Source organism: Natrix helvetica, assembly GCF_964273705.1.
Source record: "Natrix helvetica genome assembly, chromosome: 2".
Taxonomy (NCBI): Eukaryota; Metazoa; Chordata; class Lepidosauria; order Squamata; family Natricidae; genus Natrix; species Natrix helvetica.
Genome location: NC_138552.1, coordinates 113,697,653 through 113,720,441, shown reverse-complemented (window position 1 = coordinate 113,720,441; position 22,789 = coordinate 113,697,653). Strand labels below are relative to the sequence as shown.

The window sequence follows — 22,789 nt, the reverse complement described above, 5'->3', positions numbered from 1 at the left end:
AAACCCACCACTGATCCAGAGGCTTTCCTGAAGCCTGGGGAGGGTGAAAATTGCCTCCCCTGACCCCCCCGGATGCCTTCCAGAAGAACTTCCAGTTGGCCTGTTGGGCCTATTTTTCACTCTTCCCAGGCTCCAGAGGGTTTCCTAAAGCCTGGGGAAAGGGAAAACTGCCTCCCTCGGCCCTCCGGATGGGCAAAAATCAGCTGGTTGGCACGTGCATATGCGCTGGATCTGATGGCTCGCGTGTCAGCAAATAGGGCTCCATGTGTCACTTCTGTGGCATGCCCTTCGGGGAGAGGGGGCGGTCTAGAAATAAAATAAAATAAATGCCATAGGTTTGCCATCACGGGACTAGAACTTCTCTAAAGTTATTGAAACCATGTCTCCTAAATCTAATGTATTCTAAATTTCTCTTTCTATAGAATCTATGTGATTTTTTTTTACACATAACCAAGTATGCTATACAAATATGAACGTTCCTTCCTGGCAGTTTCTATGATAGAAACTTTATTATTACACTATAAACATTGGTCTGAACAGCAATAATCTTTTCACCAAAAAGCCCATTGATAATTGTTAAAAAAAACCAGCATGATAAAAATGATTATTTCTCATTGTTGGTTAAATATCTTTGATCCATTATCCTAAATAGAATATAAATTAAAAAGACAAAGATACTCTTTGGCAAGCAATCTAAGGTACTTTAAAAATTTAAGAACTCAGAAAAGCCACTCAATTTTTTTTGAGGAGGAGTGATAAGCATTAAGCAAGGCACATCAACATATTCGACAAGAAAATTGTTTAGAATTTAATTAGAGGGAAATATAAATATATAAAAACTATATAAATTGCTTCAGGTATTGTCTTCAAACTTTCTGTACAGATCCTAAGGTGGTAATTTTTAATTTATAAATTCTCCCTCTGGCATTCATGGATAAAGAAATGATTGGAAGAAAACACAGCAAGAGAAATGAGGACATTAAGGACATTCAGATTTCACATTTTTTATGCCATGGAAAGAAAGAATCCAAACAAAATCTAAACAATGCTTTAATGAAACCTTGCATGCCTGTGGGTTGAGCACATGTACAAACAATATTTTCAATCACAGTTTAGAATAAGATCAATCTATGGAAAAACCATAAAATTTATTTTGCCTAAGGCTATTATCAAAAAATGCCAGATTAAATAAGAATCAGTATTAGGTTTTACCTGTAATAGGACTGACATCAAATAGTATGAAGATTCCATTAAAGACATAAATCATTAATAAATTAACAGAAAAAATAGAGATGCCTAAGAAAAACAATAAAATTCAGTTAGATTGTATCTTAATTGGAATCAATATAAATCTCGCCAAATAATTTGCAAACATTCTAAATTCTCCAAAATCATGAATTGGGTTGATATAACATAAAATGTTCAGAGGAAAGAAGTATGGGACTCACTCTCAAGATGGAAATTGCAGACTGGATAAATATATGCCTGCATGCATCAGTTGTAACTATAATGCTAAAATGAAATAATAATCAAGTTCAGGTCTGAAAACACTCCCTTTAAATCTATTTCCAAGCCTTAATGAATGTATAGGAGTTAATTCTAAGTTGAGGTTGCAATATTAATTTCATGTTATGATAAAAAAGGATTTTTCCTTTTGACCATTTTAGTAAATTAGATTATATTAACAAGGGAACATGGGGAAAATATACTGTATATTGCTGTTAAAAGCAGCATTTCTTAAAACGCTTATAAAGGCATTCTTTGTAAAACCAGATCGTTTTCTAGATGTTAAAGATCTTGCAGTACACTATTGTATTGTGGTTGACTGAGGTTGGTGGAAACCAGAGTTCAATAATATCTGAATCTAAATATAAATTAATCTGATAGGGGATTCTGGCCAAAGGAAGCATACATACATTCACTCCATAAGATTTCTTTCGATATATACTGTATATATGTATGAAATCAGCCACTGAAATGGCTGGAATGGTTCTGAAATGAGTAGTTTTAAAGACTTGGGAGTAAATATATGTATTTGTGCAAGTCCACAAACCAATCCTATCAAAGAGAAAATATTTCACTGGAGGCAGAAGCCACAACGGAAAAGTACAAATAGCTGTAGATCCCAATTTCTTTTACAAATCTTGCAATGATCCCAGTAATAATACTGCATTCGTTTCTAAAATGCTGGGATCTTTCTGGGTGAGATTCCCTTCTCACTTATTATACATATGGATTTCTATGTAGCCGAAAGCATTCCTAACATCATTCAGAAAAGAGTCTGTCCATTGCAAAAGTATTACTTATAATCAGCATTCAACATGTGATTACTATTGATAATACTCATTCAATCTGCAAAAGAAATACTGCTTCTGGAAAGACTGAAGAGCCCACATAAACCTGTGGAGAAGAGCATATCTATTGTAAAAAAAAGGGAAGTCACAATTGTCTGTGATACTGAGTGTTGTGTGCTGAAAAATGATTGCATAAGTTTACCAACACTGTCACTGATAAACCTAGTGATGCATAATAACAGCAACTCCTCTGTGAATATTTATCTTTTGTAGACTAGATATATCCCTAAACTTATGACACTTCAACACTTCAACATGCTTAGAAATGTGAGAGGCAGGAAATTTGGGTCAGGACTTGCAAAAAGGCAATGCACATATGATAAAATCTAATGTGAGTATGAACAAGAGAAGAGAGGAAGGATATAATGTAAGTAACTTTGCAGTAAAGAGAATGAAAGAAATAAATGGATTGGTAAAAATCTGACTTTTATATTTGTTAAATGTATGGATACATATATATATATATAATTACATATCATGAAATACAACCCATAACATAAAATGTGGCAAATAATGGCATATAGGTATGTGCAAAAAGTTTGCAATTTTGTTTTAAATGAACTTTGAAACAGTGAATTCTTTATCTTTCTCACAAGATAGAAAATGGCAGGCTTCAAGAAGAAAACCCAAGGAAGGCACTAATGATGATAGCATAACACAGAAATTGGAAACTTTCCCAATTCTGCTGAACCACAAATTTCAAGAGCACTAGCCACAGGGAGCACTGAGCAGCCCACTGAATTTAGCCCCTAAAGGAAATTGGGACAACGTAACTGTTTTCGATCTGTCTGTCTTTTGCTATGCACACCTATTTCACACACACCTATTTCAGTTGTCAAGAAATAGCAAAAGTGCTACCAAAAAAGCAATTATTTTGCTGCTAAATATTTGGAGGTACAATTTAGGAATGCACTGAAGGACAGAAAAATGGAGCTGGTATAAAAATGTGGAAAGGCACGTCAATGCTGTTATAGCATAGCATTTGATCATAGGCAGTGAAGCAAAATAAAGAAGGAAGTAACAATTTTGAAATTTGTGCATTTTGGAGGAAGTTTGTTAAAAATAAATATATAAAGCCCAAGCACCTTTAGGGGAAGACCAATACTGAAGTAGAATAGTTGCTTAACACAAAGAACTCCCACACTGTATTCTTAGATAAGTATTAGTATTATCTCAGTGACTAAAGATAATCCACTTCAAAGCCAGTATCAAGAGATGAAGAGTTTAAAATATCTCTAACAAGTCACCAATGCCAAGAATTCCTGAAACATCTCAAGCTTTAAGAGTGTTCTTCCAGACAGCAAGCTGTAAGAAGTCTTTATACTAATTTCTCCCTAAGGCATTTAGTGGCTTTCTTATGGATAATTCTACAGGTGCATTTTCTGTGAATGATATAACATAGGCAAGCCTATTCCACAGGACAGCAGGCACTTGCTTCTTGTATTATCTCTTCTTCCTATCCCAAAAGAACTTTTTGCATCCTGCGTGCAGCAACAATGGCTTCATCTTCTGAATCAGATTCACTCTGGGAATTAGAACTCTGAGATGCAGAACTGTAAGGGGAAGAACACTCTGGGGAACAAAGGTAGTGCATCAGTGGAACCCGGTACTTCCCACAGAAGTCGACAAATTTTATTTGGCGGACACAGCTGTCAAAATAGACTCCTAAAAAGAGAAGAAATGATGTTTTTAAAATAGAGTTTGTGGTTATTGCATAAACATGGACATACATCATGTTTCATGGTCTTTCCTATCTTGTGCAAAACATGTATTTCAAGTCATTAGGTCCTTTGTTTATGACAGCTGCTAAACTGAATCAAATCTGGATCTTGACAGACTTGAACATTGGACACTAACAAAATGAAACTTTTTAAAATTGTTTGACAAAATAATAATGTTGCAAAAAAAGGTCCAGATGCAAGTAACTGTAGTTAAAACACCTTCACAAAGGAATTTGATTTGAAAGTGGCAGATTCTGTGAAAGAGACTTACAGACTTAGAACTGACTGAGGGGATTGCATATGCCTTCCAGAAGTTCAGGCCTGCATTCCTTTACAACAGCACAAAACTAGCTGAATGGTAAGTGATCAATTTGTTTTCCCTAAAAACACTGAAGGAGATTGGGAATAGATTTATCATAGTCAATCCAGAAAATAATTTCATCTGGACTTTTTGGGGAAGGTAGATTGACTTTGGAGAATGGATTTATTATATTAAACTATATAACAATTGATAACAGATGGTATTAAGAAACAAACATGGATATTTAATTCAGGACAAATCATAATTATTTGTTGGAATTATCTGGGATAGATAAGAAGCTGTGGTAAACTTTCTACAAGTTGAATACAATAAATTTGTTAACAGAGGGTTTTGAAATTTTACTCTTTCCTTTTTTACAATACAATACAATACAATAGTAGAGTTGGAAGGGACCTTGGAGGTCTTCTAGTCCAACCCCCTGCCTAGGCAGGAAACCCTATACCGTTTCAGACAAATAGCTATCCAACATCTTCTTAAAGACTTCCAGTGTTGGGGCATTCACAACTTCTGGAGGCAAGCTGTTCCACTGATTAATTGTTCTCACTGTCAGGAAATTTCTCCTCAGTTCTAAGTTGCTTCTCTCCTTGATTAGTTTCCACCCATTGCTTCTTGTTCTGCCCTCAGGTGCCTTGGAGAATAGTTTGACTCCCTCTTCTTTGTGGCAACCTCTGAGATATTGGAACAATGCTATCATGTCTCCCCTAGTCCTTCTTTCTCTTAAGCTAAACATACCCAGTTCCTGCAACCGTTCTTCATATGTTTTAGTCTCCAGTCCCCTAATCATCTTTGTTGCTCTTCTCTGCACTCTTTCTAGAGTCTCCACATCTTTTTTACATCGTGGCGACCAGAACTGAATGCAGTATTCCAAGTGTGGCCTTACCAAGGCATTATAAAGTGGTATTATAAAGTGGCAGGTGCGAGGACAGATCAAGAGCGCGTAGTCGGTTGGGAGACCGGGGTTTTTGGTCATTCCCGGTCGTTCGTACCAATCCCTGCAGACTAGGTGGTCAGGTTCTACAGACCCAAGGCCTGAGACTGATGTTATGCAACGCGAGGTCCGTTGTCAATAAGGCCCCCCTCATCCACGATCTAATTTTGGAGGGGGTGCCGGACCTCGCAGGAATAACCGAGACCTGGTTGGGCCACGAGGGTGGTTTACCCCTCGTGGAAATGTGCCCGCCAGGTTATCGAGCATTTCACCAGCCTCGGGCCCAGGGAAGGGGCGGTGGGGTAGCAGTGATTATCCGGGAAGACTTAGAGCCGAGAGAGTTCACTGTGCCACAGACATCCGGGTGTGAGTCCCTTGTCGTGAGATGGGGCCCAGGGAGGCAGTTGGGCCTGCTGATAGTATACCTGGCTCCTCGCTATACGTCAGCGGCCCTGCCTAAACTCCTCGAGCTGATCTCATCGGTGGCGGTTGAGACCCCCAAACTGTTAGTGATGGGGGATTTTAATCTGCCGTCGATGGGAGAAGCGTCTGAGGGGGTTCGGGAGTTCATGGCTTCCATGACAGCCATGGACCTGACCCAGTTAATTCAGGGCCCTACTCACGAGGGAGGCCACACACTGGACCTTGTCTTTGTCTCTGGCCAATGGACGAGTGATCTGGGAATAGGGGACCTAGCTATTATTCCCCTGTCATGGTCGGATCACTCACTTCTCCGGCTTGACTTCCCTGGTGCTACCCCCCACCGCGAGGAGGCGGAACCGGAAGGCATTAGATGGTTCCGCCCCAAGCGCCTGATGGAACCAGATAGGTTCCAGACGGAGCTTGGGCCACCTCCTGTGGATCTGACCCGCCCTCGAGTAGAGGACCTGGTAGACGCATGGAACAGTGCGACTACCGGGGCCCTTGACCGGGTGGCGCCTTTGCGGCCTCTCCTGCGGCGACGAACCACCCTGGCCCCTTGGTTTACTGAGGAGCTAAGGGTGATGAAACGCCACAAGAGACGCCTAGAGAGTCGTTGGAGATCCTCCCGTTCCGAATTTGACCGAGCACAGGCACGAGCCTATTTGAGGACGTACCTTGTGGCACTAAGAGCGGCCAAACGTCAATATTGTGCCGCTCTTATTGCGTCCGCAGATAACCGCCCTGCCGCCCTGTTTCGGGTGACCCGCTCCCTCTTGTTTGAGAGACCGCGGGAAGCCCCTTTACAGGGCAGAGCAGAGGAGTTTGGGAAATATCTACAGGACAAAGTCGCTCAAATCCGGATGGGATGGGCCCCTTTCAGTGGTCCAGTAGAGACGCCCGTGGTGAGTCTTGAGGGACCGCTTTGGGAGGAGTTTGACTCGGTTGCCATCGAGGATTTGGACAGGTTGCGTGGACGTCTGCGACCCACCACATGTTTATTGGACTCGTGTCCCTCCTGGCTTGTACTGGCATCCTGGGAGGTTACGCGTGACTGGCTCCTGGGCCTAGTGAATGCCTCGTTGGGTGAGGGATCTCTACCAGCCGCCTTGAAAGAGGTGGTGGTGAGGCCCCTGCTCAAGAAGCCTTCCCTGGACCCAACGGACCTAGCCAATTATCGTCCTGTCTCCAACCTTCCTTTTTTAGCGAAGGTTGTAGAGAATGTGGTGGTACAGCAGTTCCCACGTCACCTGGAGGAAAATGATTATCTAGACCCGCGCCAGTCCGGCTTCCGACCCGGGCACAGCACGGAGACGGCCTTGGTCGCATTGGTTGATGATCTCTGGAGGGCCAGAGATAGGGGTTGTTCCTCTATCCTGGTCCTATTAGATCTCTCGGCGGCGTTCGATACCATCGACCATGGTATCCTGTTGCACCGGCTAGAGGGGCTGGGAGTCAGGGGCACCGTTTTACGGTGGTTTGGCTCCTACCTCTGACCGGACGCAACGTGTGTTGGCAGGGGAGCAGAGTTCGACCCGGAGGTCACTCACATGTGGAGTGCCACAGGGATCGGTGCTCTCGCCTCTCCTGTTCAACACATACATGAAACCGCTGGGCGAGATCATCCGTGGCTTTGGGGTGGGATATCATCTGTATGCTGATGATACTCAGCTATACATTTCCACCCCGAACCACCCCAATGAGGCCATCGAAATGATGTCCCGGTGTTTGGAGGCCGTACGGGTCTGGATGGATGGCAACCGACTAAAACTCAACCCTTCCAAGACGGAGTGGCTGTGGCTTCCGGCCCCCCGGTTCAACCAGGTGCTTCCATCTCTGGCCATTGGGGGCGTGCAACTAGCCCCCATGGAACAGGTGCGCAATTTGGGCGTCCTCCTAGATGCCCGGCTGTCCATGGATGACCATGTAACAGCCGTGGCTAGGGGGGCGTTCCATCAGGTCCGCCTGATGCGCCAATTGCGCCCCTTATTGGACCGGGATGCCCTACGCACAGTCACCCATGCGCTAGTGACGTCTCGCCTGGACTACTGCAATGCTCTCTACATGGGGCTTCCCTTGAGATGCACTCGGAGACTACAGTTGGTCCAGAACGCGGCCGCGCGGGTGATTATGGGGAGGTCTAGATACTCCCCTGTAACACCTCTCCTGCGCGAGCTGCACTGGCTTCCTGTGGTCTACCGAGTGCGTTTCAAGGTTTTGATTATGATCTTTAAAGCGCTTCATGGCATAGGACCTAGTTACATGCAGGATCGCATCCTGCCCCACACATCCCTACGACCAATTCGCTCACACAGAGAGGGACTTCTCCGGGTGCCGTCCGCCAAACAGTGTCGGGGGGCGGCATCCAGGAGCAGAGCCTTCTCTGTGATGGGCCCAGCCCTGTGGAATGACCTCCCCCGTGACATCAGGATTATTTCCGATCTCCGCTCCTTCTGTGTACAGTTGAAGACCCACCTCTTTCAATCATCTGGCCTGGCTCAACCGTAATCTTTTCATATTCCTCCTGACTGTCTTTTTTAAATTTTAAATTTTTATTGTATATTGGGTTTTTTATTAGACGGGGCATGTTAATGGTTTTAATTTGTCTTAATGTTTTAATCTATTACCTCCTCCGTGCATGTATGTCTTTGTATATATGTATGTTTATATATGTCTTAGTGTACGCCGCCCCGAGTCCTGCCCGGAAAGGGAGCGGCTAATAAATCCAAATTTTTTATTATTATTATTATTATTATTATTATTATTATTATTATTATTATTATTATTATTATTATTATTATTATTATTATTATTATTATTATTATTATTATTATTAACACTTCACGTGATCTTGATTCTATCCCTCTGTTGATGCAGCCTAGAACTGTGTTGGCTTTTTTGGCAGCTGCTGCACACTGCTGGCTCATATTTAAATGGTTGTCCATTTAAATATTTTGTTGTTCTTCCTATTAAATACTTTGCCATTGATATGGTAGATAGATGACAGGTTAATAATTGCAAATAGAATTAGAAGTTTAAAAATGTTTGGGGCCTGTTTTGCTCAATGAATCAGTGTTCAACAAGGGGGGGGGATAATATGTGTTGTATTTATGTTTAAATGTTTTTTAAATGTTTTCTTTTTTTTTTTTGTTGTTCTTATTAAAAATGAGTTTTGTATTCTAACTTTTTAAAATAAAAATAATAATTACTGGGTTGTTTTGATTTTTTAAATTTTAAGCTTAGCACTTAGTGAAAAGAATACCCATTAAAATGGTTCCCCAAAGTCTTGAAAAAAGTGCTATTGATTTCTAAACTTAATTTTCTCTTAAAAGCAGAGAAAATAATGTACCTCCACACTTAGGATTAGGACAATTGCTGGCCAGATTCAAATATCGAAAGAGATTTCCAGGGAGATCATTAGTAACGTAAGGAATATTGCGAGTTTTGATAGTGCGTCCAGCCAGTTCTTGGAGGCTTGGAGGATTGTAGGTCAATTCACGGACAAATCTCACAACCAAAGGATTCCCACGCAAACTCAGTTCTTCAAGCTGAACCAGATTCAGGATCTCCCGAGGAAGGTATGTCAGTAAGTTATTGTGGAGGCTAAGAGAGCGAAGTGAATGCAACCTGGAAATGAGAGGCAGGTATACCAAAATGAGCAACAAATCCTTTTCCAGGATGATAGATATTATCTACCCGTGAATTAAACAGTGCACTTCCCTACTATGCATAGTGAAGCTATTATAAATAATGAACACACAGAATGATTTCTCTGTGTTTACAGTGCTAATATAGAATGTTTCTGCATTTTCTGAATACACTATATTTCTTATTAATTTTAGAGTAATGAAACTGCTCTAAAACTCAGTAATTAAAAAACACACTTTTTAAAACTTAGTAATTAAAAATCACACGAGTCTAATTTATAATATACCAGAATAGGACCATATGCATGGCTCCATAACAAATATATGTTCTCTTGAGTGTAGTAGATTTAGGGCATTATCCTGATTACGTTACACTCATTAAATACAGCAATTTTATCAAAGGAGACAAAATTGGACAGGCACAATGTACCGTATTTTCCAGCATATAAGGCGACTGGGTGTATAAGACGACCCCCCTACTTTTCCTGTTAAAATATAGGGTTTGGGCTATACTCGTTGTATAAGACTACCCCTCTTCTGAGGCACACCAAATAGCCAATCAGCCTCCATTTTATTTCCAGTGTCTTTCTCCCAGCTTGGAACTGAACCAGGTGGTTTTTCCTTCCAACACTCCCCTTCCCCAAACTGGATCCCAGATGAGTTATTGTTATTATTATTTTTAGTGTGCAAAAGGGGTTTGGGGAATAATTGCAGATAATGTTTTCCCCTTCTTGATTGTTGGTTTTGAGATAGATAGATGATGATAGATAGATAGATAGATAGATAGATAGATAGATAGATAGATAGATAGATAGACAGACAGACAGACAGACAGACAGACAGACAGACAGACAGACAAGGAAGGAGGATATGGAAATGATAGGTGATAGATAGGTAGATAGATAGAAAGATAAGGAAGGAGGATATGGAAATGATAGATAATAAATAGATAGATAGATATAGAAAGACACAGAGAGAAATAGATGAACAGAGATATGGAGGGACCTGGAGGGGCTGGAGAGGGAGGGATCTGCCACCCGACATCCTTGTTGTCACGAGAACCCCAATTTCTCTCCTTGAATTGGTGAAGGTTGAACAAGACACGGCAAACAACAGCCCGTCTCCCATCTGCACACTTGAAATAGACAAAGCAGGCTCCGTCTTAGCACGCTGGCAAATCCCCTTTAGCGTTGATCATTAGCTTTGGGCGAGGAGCAGAGCCTCCCCAGTCAAGAGCAGTCTACCTGGGGAAGGGAGATTGGAGCTCTAGGCTCTGGAAAAGAGACGCTATACATGCTTCTACATTCTGGTGTTTGTGATACATTGGGGGTGGGGTGGGGGAAATAGAGCTTTGGAAAGGAAACGGTGAACGAGCCGAATGTGGAAATCGCTTGGAAAATATCTGGGGAATGTTAGGCAGACTCACCTCGGGGCACCCTGCAACAGGACGGGGGCAGGAAGAAAGAAGATCGCGGAAACCAGGTATAAGCGGGGCAGGTTTCTGGGGGTTCTCCGCATTGGGGAGGCGGAGAACTAAACCTGAGAGAAGTAAAGGTGCTCGGTGGGAATGAGGTGAGAGTGAAAAAAGATCCATCTCTGCGGTCGGTTTTATAAATGACCCTCCGGTCCGGCCACTGTCCTTTCACAATCCCGGCCATGGGAGAAACTTTTCTACACTGCCCGCTGCGCACTCCACGTGGCTGGTTTTTGGTGTCGTTACTGCCGGTTTTTGTTTTGGCTTTTTGTTATGGCCTTTCTTATACCCAGGGTATGACGACACCCGATTTTTGAATTTTTTTTTTTTGGGGGGGGGTAAAAAAGTCATCTTATATGCCGGAAAATACGGTAGTTACAAGAAAGTTTCTGTTTTCTTGCTGGTGCCTATTAATTTTAGCATGAAAATCCAGACACTTACCAACATGCTGTTTGACAATCTGGTCAAAAATCTTGCCTACTGTAGATGTCATGCTATCAGATCTGTAGTTTTCAAATCCTTCTGAAGATGGGTTTGCCTCCTCCAGTGTTCTAGGATTTCATATAAGCTTCTGGAGTTTTTAAAGATTACTAAGACTGGTACTGCAACCACTTCTGCAAGTTTGTCCAGTACAGTGCTCTAGAATGTAAGCCAACTGGCCCTGAATTTGTTTAAATTACATGTAATGATTATCATTTAGCAACCACAATTGGGACCAGCTGCTATTGTTGTTGGGCAAGCAATCATTAAGCGGGAAATCACATCACTGTGAATATCAGGCACAAGCAATCAGAACCACTTGTGAATAGTCTCAAGCAGCTGCTTTATTTTAATCACCTATGCGATTTTTCCTTTCAAACAGTCAGATAAAGCCTGTGCAACCTCTGACAAGCAGCTGGGTGCAGCAGGGGCGGTGGAATGTGCATGTGTGCGCAGCGCGCATGCACGACCAGGATGCCTGGCTCCATGCGCAGCGTACTGGTAGCAAGTTTTTTTGCACCATGGAAACCAAATGGACACCGAATGAGACAGTTGGTAAGCAAGTCTAAGGTCTCTCTTCTTGTCTATCCTAAATTACCCTTTTCTCATTCCCCTGCAGTATAATGACCAGCTAGGGCTCCATTTACCTTCAGAGGGAAAACAGATACAAAATAGGAGAAATTCTGCCTTTTCACCATTATGCATTACTGCTTCACTACTTTCTCTTTAAAACTGCCTTGTTTTATTTTCATTTCTAATGTACATAAAGAACATTTTTTATTCTTTCTGGTGTCTCTTGCAAGCTTCACCACATACTGAGCTTTAGCCTTTAGTTTCTACAGTTTCTTGACACCACTATCTCTTTGGTTTTATTTTCTTTCTTCCATTTTCTGTAAATTTTGCTTTTTCTCTGAAGTGTTTTAGAGAGAAAACATCACTTTCAGTATATTTGATTCTGTGTTTTAGCTACACTTTCTTTTTATTCTCATTTGATAGCCTCCTGATGAGACTAGTGAGGTTCCTTCTCAGGTTTTATAAGCTGCATCCTATCTCTTCTCAGCAGTCCTTTCTGAAAATAGCAAGATCCCTTGTCAAATTCCTGTTTGTTTTCCCTATCTGCTTGCTTAGTAAATAATGTGTATAAATTGTTCCCCATTACTGCTGATAATGAATCCCACAACATAGTTGCGTTATTCAAATTCACACTATTTGAGTTCTATGGAAAATAGGGTGCAAATAGTCCTTGTTTAATGACCTTTTATTCAGCAACTGTTCAAAGTTCAAAGTTATACCAAACTGAAGGTATCTGTTATGACTAGTCCTTGAAGTCTGGCATCCCAGCACCTCCACAATCATGTAATCATATTCTGGATGCTTAGTAACCCACTTACATTTATGATGGTTGCACTGACTCAAGGTCACATGATTGCAACATTCCCTGAAGACTTCCCAAAAGTAAACCCATTGGAGAAGCTCGCAAACGTCACAAATTGCTTGGGTATGTCTCTCCTACCTATGCACTTCACACAGCCCCTCTGCGCTCACGCTGCATCTCCCTGGGTGCTCCCACACCCTCCTTGCGGAACTTGTGCTACATCTCCCCAGCCACTCGCACACCTTGGACATTTCCCAAGCATTCCACTATACTCTTGCTATGGCTACCTGGCAACTCACACACCTTTCTTACCTGACAGCAGCCATCTCAAGTCCAGTTGTCCATTTCCATCACAGGTGTACCCTTCCTGAGCCTTACTGCACTTGTGCTGCATCTCTATAGCTACCCATACACCTAATCTCCCACTGAAAACAGCCATTTACTTGCCTGTGGCCTTCTCATAACTCACCTAGGACTTGCAAAGAGGTACTTGCTTAACAAGCCACAATCCTCCTTTAATAATGGTAACAGGGACTACATGGATTGCCATCACGCTTTACATTATGACAGTATTGCTTATTAATGGAAATTTTTGGTCCCAAATGCAGTTGTAACTCAAGCACTATCTGCAATTAGTTTCAGCTCAATGGAAATAGTATATATACCAATAGTATAATAGTATATAATTTTCACTAAATCACTAAATCAAATATCACACTATTTGAGCTCACAGTAATCGCGATCTACTAGTATTGTTTATAGATCAGCATGTGCAATTATTGTACAATTTGCTAATTGTGGTGCTGCAATGAATTACACACTTTCTCGGCATTGTGAGATTATGTTATTATATAGAAGATATTCTCCTTTTCATACAAAAACACTTCAAAAGAAAATATTATCAGTTTTTTAGACAACTAAATTTAGGACACAGATATCAGAAAGAGTAACATGGCTAGAAATACTTACTGTGCCAACTGAGGTGGAATACTCTGTATCCTGTTATCACAGAGGACTAGGTAATTTAGTGAAGACAGGTTTGCTAACTCTGGTGGAATGGAAGTAATGAAATTTCCCCCAAGATACAAAAATTCTAAACTGAAAGAGAAACCAAAATCAATACATAAAATTTGCATCCATTTCTGACAAAGTATTCATTCAGCAAGTCATTTAGAACATAAATCAGTGGACCTCAACCTTTTACATATATTGCAAAATGATTATATTAATGACATTTTAATAAACAAATTTGAAAACAAAGGAAGAGGAAATGGTTCATCAGGTTAAGTTTCTCCAGGTAGGTTCCTTCAATTAAAAAATGCTATCAGGAAAATAATAATAGATGATGAAAAATAATTTCTTTCTCCCTCTCCAAATGCCTCCCCAAAAGAATTTCTATCTGCCAGACAGTTGCTGAAACCACTGAGAAATAAATCAATACTCAGCAAAGCTTTACAAAGTCCTCAAAGCCCTGGTTGTCTGGTACATGTAAAAGTTATGAAACATGCATTCAGAAGTCATGAAGTGTAACCCAGTCTTTGTATTTGCATTCCAATGTAGATACAAGTACAGGAGCCACAGTTTGCATTATGATACATGGTTTGTCATTCCTTTCCCAACCTATCACTTTGAAGATGCAGAAGCTTTAAAGCTGTATTGCAGGAACGCAGCAAAAATCTGGATTGATATATTTCTGATTGGTCATAATCCTATTTTAGAAGAAGTTTCAAAGACAATAAAATGCCCTGCCGGTTTGCTAAGTGAGATGTGAGATGCCAAGGTGACTTTCATCTCTTCTGTGTTTATGTCTGTTGAAGGATTTGGGAGGTGTCATTCGAAACCTGATCCAGTAATGACAGTGGAACATTGACAATACTGATATCGCAAGTATGCTTTATTTTCCTTCAGAAATACAAAAGGAAAAGAAGTCATGGTCGGGCCAAACCTTGGTAAACCCTAAGTGAGGCTAGAGAGACAACTGCTGTGTTCCTCCTCTAATAAAGCTTATTGGACTTATTTTGAGTTCTATTTAGATTACTTCTACTGCTTCATCTATTACCAATTGATAATTGGCACAAACCACATTGGCTTACATCAAATTATAAATAAATTGTTTTTATGTCTCTTCAGTATGTGGGAGAAAGAGAACTTTGATCTTGAAGTGATAAGAGTATTTTTTCCTTATAAGTACATGCTGTCTGCTTAAAAGCTCAAGTCAGCACCTAAAAACTAACTTGGTGGAAGCAATTAACACAAAGTCACCTGTTAAGTTTCACAAATGAATAGATACTTGGACCTAGGTCTCTAAATTCTGCATTAGAGTGTAGTGAACTTTGGGGCAAAGTTTAGCTCTATCAACTATTCTTTAATAATTTATAGTAACAATATTTTAATAATAAAAACATAACCACAATGCTCAGAAATAGTATGCCTCTAAATAAACACATTAATTACCAGGTAATATTCAGATTTACAGATTAACAAGAGTTGGAAGGGACTTTATAGGCCATCTAACATGCCCAAGCAGGAGACCCTACACCAAATAGCAGTCCAATCTCTTCTTGAAAACCTTCAGTGATGAAGTTCCCACAACTTCCAAGGGCAAGCTCTTCCACTGGTTGATTGTTCTGTCAGAAAATTTATCCTTATTTCTAGGTTGAATCTCTCCTTGATCAGTGTCCATCCATTATTTCTTGTCTGACCTTCAGGTGCCTTGGAAAATAGCTTGACCCCTTCCTCTCTGTGGCAGCCCCTCAAATATTGGAACACTGCTATCATGTTTCCCCTGGTCCTTCTCTTCACTAGACTAGCCATTCCCAGTTCTTATAACCATTCTTCATGTTTTAGTCTCCAGTGCCCTAATCATCCTGGTTGCTCTTCTCTGCACTTTTTCTAGAGTCTCAACATTTTTTTTACAGTGACCAAAACTGAATACAGCATTCTAGGTATGGTCTTACTAAGGCTTTATAGAGTGGTTTATTTATTTAGCATATGGCAAATACATGGATTTATAGTAGTTCAAATGTTAATGTCCAGCCTACCCAGCCATTCAAGAACAGAGTGGTCTATGTTAAATAAAATCAGATATTGGCCCAATGTAAGTTCTTGATGGACATTTGGACACAATGGGATGCATATTTTGTCGAGGAGCACTACAGTCAGACTGAGGGATAGAGACAAGACCCCATTTAAACAATGAGTCATGGTAGACACCATGTTGGGTACGGATCCTGTTCAGAGTTGACCAAAGCTGGTGAGGAAGGTCAAAACCTGGCACCTTTTGTGATGCTAGTTGGCCTCCTAGTGGTGCACCCTGGATAGCACAGAAGTGGGAAGTAAACGACTAGCAACTATTGGCAGCCAAACTTCATTGAAGAATTGGCAGTTAACAACAGTTGGCAATCAGACATCTTTATAGAACTCCTGGCTCTCTAAATACACAGCATCAGATAAACAAAATGGGCCTTTTCAGGCCTAAAGGACAAGACAGATTGGGAACTGTCAGAATATAGAGGCATTAGCACCTCACTTGATCTTGATTGTATCTCTCTGTTAATCCAATTTAGGATTGTGTTGGCTTTTTTGGCTGCCACCGAACAGTTAACTCATATTTAATTGGTTGTCTACTAAGACTCCAAGATCCCTCTCACATATTGCTATTAAGCCTGGTTCCAGCCAGTCTATATGTGTATTTTTGATTTTTCTTGCCTAAATGTAAGAATGTACTTTTCTCTACATTGAATTTCATTTTGTTAGATAGGGCCATATGTTCAAGTCTGTCAAGGGTGTTAGCTATTCCTGTCCATTTAGTATCAACTTGGTACCAAATTTGGTAAGTTCCTCTTCTATTCCCTCATCTAAGTCGTTTGAGAAGATATTGAAGAGAACTGGGCCTAAGACGGAACCTTGTGGTAGCCCACAGCTTACTTCCCTCCATGTAGACGTAGACCCATTAAGGACTACTCATTGAGTACGGTTTGTCAGTCAGTTACGAATCCATCTGGTGGTGATGCTATATATCCCACTTTTTTCTAGCTTACCAAGAAGTAGTTCCTAAGTTTGAAGGCAATGCCTGCAACACCTTCATACCAAAATGGAGAATACCAGCAGAAAATTAATAGACAGTGAGAAAAATATACTGACATGACTGTGCACCTGCAAATCAGCTATAATTAGATTCTAAAAGAAAATGGAATTGTGCAAAATATTAAACATATACCGTATTTTTCGGAGTATAAGACACACCAAGATTTTGAAGAGGCAAATTAAAAAAAAAAGGTTTTGCACTCTGCAGACCTCCCCAAAATGGTCCATTTTTTGTCCAAAAAAGGACATGCATAGCATTTAGGAGGCTTGTAGAGTGCTCCTGGGGGCTGGGGGAGCCCCCAAAATTACCAAAAAACGGTCCATTTTATGTAAAAACTGGTCCATTTTTTGTCAAAAAAAGGGCATGCATAGCTTTTAGGAGGCTTATAGGGTGCTTCTGGGGGCTGGGGGGGCACAAACGAGCAAAAAACAGCCTGTTTTCCACTCTTTTTTGCCCTTCTCAGCCCCCAGGAGCACTTTGGAAGCCTCCTAAAGGCTATGCACGGTCGTTTTTGCAAAGGGGGCGGGGTTTCAGAAGCCAAACATGCTGTATTCAGTGTATAAGACGCACCCAGATTTTCACCCTATTTTTTGAGGGAAAAAGGTGCATCTTATACTCTGAAAAATACGGTACTTATCAAATACTATTTTAACATTATTCTAAAATCATTTTTAAGAGGATGTTGCACCGTTTTTTTCTAACTTTACAGAACCTCTTAACTATATATAGCAAACTGATCATTCTAAGAGAGAAGAACATAGGAAACTACTATAAGAAATTAGAAGAGATTAAACAAACTGTCCCTAGGTTGAAATATTGGCAATGGTGACTAGAAAACAAGCTATAGACTAAAAGGATGACAACTAGAATAATGTTTTTGAACTGGAAGCTAGGCTTCCAATTGCACATTTGCACTCTCATTCCTGAGACATGTCTTCCCCTTCACAAAGTTTTCTTTTTACTTGAGTGTATCATGTTCTATGACTAGGACCCTTGAAGAATAAAAATTCCTGAGAATTTGTGCACACTCAGATCCATTATACTCCCAAGAACCATTGTTTATGTCCCAGGCTTCTTATGGTCTCTCAGTGATATTTCCCATTTTTTGCTTTTCAGTGTAATTAATATGTTTTATTTCCAAAACAGCAGAACAGAGGAAAAAACTTATTGTGACTGAACATTCCTAGCATTATAATATGTAAAGCAGATACAAGAAAGAAAATAAAAATAGATACTGTAAATTGCGGAGCCCCCTCACTGTTTTCATTATAAGGCATCACAATATTCATTAAATATACAGATAAAGAAAAAATACAAAATACAACAAATTAAACCAAACAAATTTGGTCTAAATTGGCCACAAATATTCTTCCCTGTCTGTTGAAAAAGAATCATTTTCAACCATTACTTCCTGAAGTGAGGCTGTATTTTTCAATTGAAATGTGAAAAGATGGAAAAGATGAAGAAACTTAGCTTTGCATATCACCGAAGAAAAATTGATTCAAGGTAACAATTTTGTAGATGGCCAAATTGAAATTTCCAAATAAAAGATTTATGAATTTATTTTTAAGCTACAACTCTCCCACAAAATAAATATCTTGTGACTAAAGGGACCACCACAAAGCTTATAATCTAATATTGTATTTTGTGTGTATGTGTGAATCTATCTAGCTATTTCATGGAGCATTAAGTGGTGGTAATGAATCAATCAATTCATAAATGAAACTAAAACTCATCCCAAGAACATTTCTGAAACTCTTATATTAAACTATAACTGAAGTTAAAATGAATGAAAGTGTTGAAATTACCTGAAAGACCATCTACTCCTATACTGTAATGTTTACCCTACGTTCTTTTGTAGATCTTACAAGATACAAGATCAGCAGATTGTATAGTTATAGTTAACTAATATAGTTATGAAACAAGCTGTTGCGGGAGTTGAAAAATACAAAACTTTTTGAATAGCCTGAATGAAAAAAAATATGAGAAAATCTATTTTTCATCTAAGCTATTCAAAGAATTGTATTTTTTAATAAATATTATGCACGGTTTGATATTTTTAAAAGCTATTCAAATATGTTGTATTAAGTGGCGCTCAACCAAAGCTACAAAAATCCAGATGGCTACTATAAACGGCCATGAAGGACAGGGAGAACTCTCAGCTCTCTGCTGCCAACAATTGGTTACCTATATTTTAGCAGTCCACACATAGTTAATATAAAAGTTCAAAATAACCCAATCATTATAATTTATTAAACTTGTATCGTATCAGTGAAACAAAGAAATCATAACAAAATCAGTAAAAGATAAATCTGGCAATGAAGTGAGGCCTCTCCCCTGCCAGTAGCATGGTTGAAGAAGCAAATAATAAATTCATTTTTTGTTCAAGAAACAACTGGGAGTGAAATAACTAGTCGGTAGTATAAAATCACTGAGACCTCTTAAAAGATGCGTGCCTTGATTGAAGCAGAGCTCACATTTCGAGGAACAGCAACAAGCCCCGCGTTTTCTAGGGGGGGGGGGATGTTGCATCTCCCGCAAAATGCAGCCTAAGCTTCGGCTTGGAAGGTCGCCCGCGGCCGGCTTCCCCGGGGGGCTCTTGGCCCCTTTTCCGAGCCGGCTCACCTGCTGAGCTCCTGGATGGCGGGGGGGATGCTCTGGAGGCGGTTGCTGCCCAGGCTGAGGCTCTGGAGGCGGGAGAGGCCCAGGAGCGAGGAGGGGAAGTGCGTGAACCGGTTGCCGCTCAAGTTGAGGACTCGCAAGGACCGGCCCAGGGGGGCGCTGGCCAGGCCCTTCGGGAGGGACCCGCGGCCCCCCAGCCGGTTGTTCTTCGCCAGCAGCGTGTGCAGATGCGCCAGGTCCAGCAGTTCGGGGCCCAGCACCGACAGCCCCGTCCCGCTCACGTCCAAGACCTCCAGGGCCGGATACCAGCTCCCGAGCCCCGCGGGCAGCTCGCCCGCCGGGGACAGCCAGGAGAGGGGGAGCACCAGGCGCCGCGTGGACTGCTCCGCGGCGCCCCTCGGCCGAAACTCGCCTTCTTCGCCCGTTCGTCGGGCTTCGGCTTCGGCCTGCCCTCCTTCCTCCGCCATCTCTTCAAAACCGGACCCCGGAACCTGAGTACGACCGCGCTCGTAGGGCCCTGAGTAGGAGAACGTCAGGCCGCGCTTCGGCCGCTTTCTCCTGCAATCGGTCGAGACTTATACAGGTTCCCGGGCTGCTCCCGCAGGAACGGGCTGGCCCGCGGACGGAGGGAGTTTCTCATTCGGCTTTTCCGAGGGGCGCCCTGGAGCTCAGGGTCCCAATGTGCTGTCACTGACCTCCACGGTCATTTTTCAACCGTAGGTCTTTGGCTGGCGTATATTTCCCAACCCTGGTCGACGTTTTTTTCCCCTTGCAGTATAAATTTGCTGTTCAGTATGTATTCCATTCAGAAAAATATTGAATTTTACTTTGTTTTAGCAACGTGAGCTTTTTCTTACTGTACAGTTGACAACCTCGCATGTTTTTTTTTTGTGAAAAATACTCCCGTGTTTAAAACAGGAACACGGAAGGTCACTTTATACTAAAGAGAGTCAGGGATCCATCTAGCTGGGTGCTGTAGGCAAGGCACTGAATTCAAAGGAACAGTTGAGGGCCTTTCCAGATAAAGCTAGTGAGACTCCAATGTGAAACACTTGGGGTCTACTGTTAAACAGTATACAGGTACAGTGGTACCTAGGTATTCATCTGGGATTCGTTCCCAGAAACACAACTAGTACTAAAAATGGGTATTGAGTAAATCATGCAATCCTTTATTTCAGCCCGAAGGAGTTAGGGTCATGAGGCAGCTGATGCCAGCAAGGTCTACCTTGAGCGTCGGGTACCGGTAGAAAGATTTCTGCTTCAAAACACATTGAGTATTGAATTCGTTGAGTTTTGCAGCATTCAAATACTGAGGTATGACTGTAGTCCCCAACTTATAGCCATTCATTTAGCAACCATTTGAAGTTACAACATCTCTCTGGATGCTTGCTTATATAGATCATAGCAAACAAATTCTGAGAATTTCCATCTCCAGTGTGTATACTAATACTAGTAATATTTATTCAGTAGCTAAAGAACTATAAAACAAACAGAATAAAGAAAAATGACTATATTTTGGTTATCATCTGTTTCTAGAAGTGTTATTGGTTAGCTCAGGCTTATCAAACTACGGCCCGTGGGCCAAATGCATCATGCACAGGTCACGCCCAACCAGGCTCTGCAAGGGCAAAAAGTGTCATATGTCATATGACACAATCGAGTTTGACAGCCGTGGGTTAGCTCTTTTTAAATAAAAGCTTTGAAATGGGAAATAATGGTTCATTTGAAAAGTCAGCTGCTGCCCCTCCTGCAGATGCATATGATGTCATGGCCAAGTTAGAAGCTGTTTATCTTGGTGTGCTTGTTGCCCTACAAAAATAGCTTGACTTTCTGTAGTAGAAGTCTTTCCATAGAGAAATATTATGCAGTTATTTCCATACATACTCAATTGTACAAAATTTTAGCTGAGTCTAAAATGACGTAATTCAGAGATAGGTTTGATTTTTCTTAGAAAGCTATAATCTAAACTAAACAACCTTGCCTCTAATAGCTGAAATTTGCAAGGATAAGAGTCAGGAAAGTTGACTCAGAATGATTTAAGACTTGCAACAAATGCAAACAACAACAAAAAGTTTCAGTATGTAAGGAACAAGAAAAAGGTCAAGCAAATAATTTGTCTACTAATGGGAGAAGAAGGCAACAGGAAGAAAATAGAACTGCTTAATTTCTTCTTTGCCTTTGTCTTCACACAAAAGGAAAAAATAGTCCAACCTACCAAAAGCTACACTGTGGAGACAGAACAGGAATACTGATCAAAATAGGAAAGAAATTGGAAAGAAAACACTATCTACTCTAGGTGAGTTCAAATCATCAAGAACAGATGGTTCAATCTGAGAGTTCTGAAGGAGATGTGGCCTTGGAACCACTGAATTAAATCTTTCATTACTCCTGGACCATGAGGAAACTGCCAGAGGACTGGAAAAGAGTGGAAAATGGAAAAATGGAAAAAAAATGGAAAAGCCTCAATAATTTACTGAACAGTCTGGTTGGAATGTCCTGGGGTGCTGATGCTAACACTCTTTGTAGAACAGCTTTGGTTTTGATTTATTTCACAGCTGAATATTGTGACAGCGTGTGGCTTAACAGCACCCACACCAAATGGTCAATATTCAACTTCGCCAGACAATCTATATCTCCTCTTGCACATTGCATCTCACTCCTGTGCACTGATTACCAGTACTTAGCAATATCATACCATCCCACATAGCTCTCATTTGGCTATGGTCAAAGATGCTGAACAACAAGGCCCTCCCTATTTACCAGGACAATATACAGCCCATCACAAGACTGAAACCCTGTAGACCAGCATGGAAAAAACTATTAACATCCACCAAGTTAAACCCTCCTGGAGTGAGGAATGGTCCAAAATACACTCTTGTGGCCTGGCCATTAGTGATCCCTCTACCAAACTACCCAGTTTTGATCTGCCTCACTGTGTAGTTGAAATTAAACAGAACTAGGTGCGGTACTGGAACAAATGCCTCTGCCCTATCAATGGGGATCGAAAGATTCCCCTTGTTTTTATGATGCTGATATGCAAACTGTTAAATATATTGTGCAAAACTGTCCACAGTGTCCATTCCCTGGTTCCCTAGAAGATCTACACAATGCAGCACCAGAGGTATAGCTGTATTCGCCTGTATAGCTGAATTGGATGTCCAGTTATAAGGCTATTGCCATACCCCACCCCACCCCCACAGACGTTTTGTATATAGTTACGTAGATTGTGTGCATATGTTTACTTATCTTCTATCACGTTCTCATCATACACTAAATAAATAATTATAATTATTCCAAGCCTTATGGATTAGTCTGTCTACCTTTTTACTCAAATATTTATAATGCTCTGACAGTTCAAG

At 41.0% G+C, this 22,789-nt stretch overlaps 1 protein-coding gene across 1 annotated transcript; it reads right to left on the bottom strand.

Annotated features, from left to right (window-relative positions):
* Positions 1-1,033: 1,033 nt before the first annotated feature.
* LRRC58 (leucine rich repeat containing 58) lies at positions 1,034-20,017 on the bottom strand. The gene is made up of 4 exons (XM_081941676.1): positions 19,434-20,017; positions 13,691-13,819; positions 9,095-9,372; positions 1,034-4,019 (listed from the first exon to the last, which is right to left on the bottom strand). The coding sequence occupies exons 1-4, from the start codon at positions 19,895-19,897 to the stop codon at positions 3,811-3,813; spliced, it is 1,080 nt and encodes a 359-aa protein (XP_081797802.1). The 5' UTR covers positions 19,898-20,017; the 3' UTR covers positions 1,034-3,810.
* Positions 20,018-22,789: the final 2,772 nt, after the last annotated feature.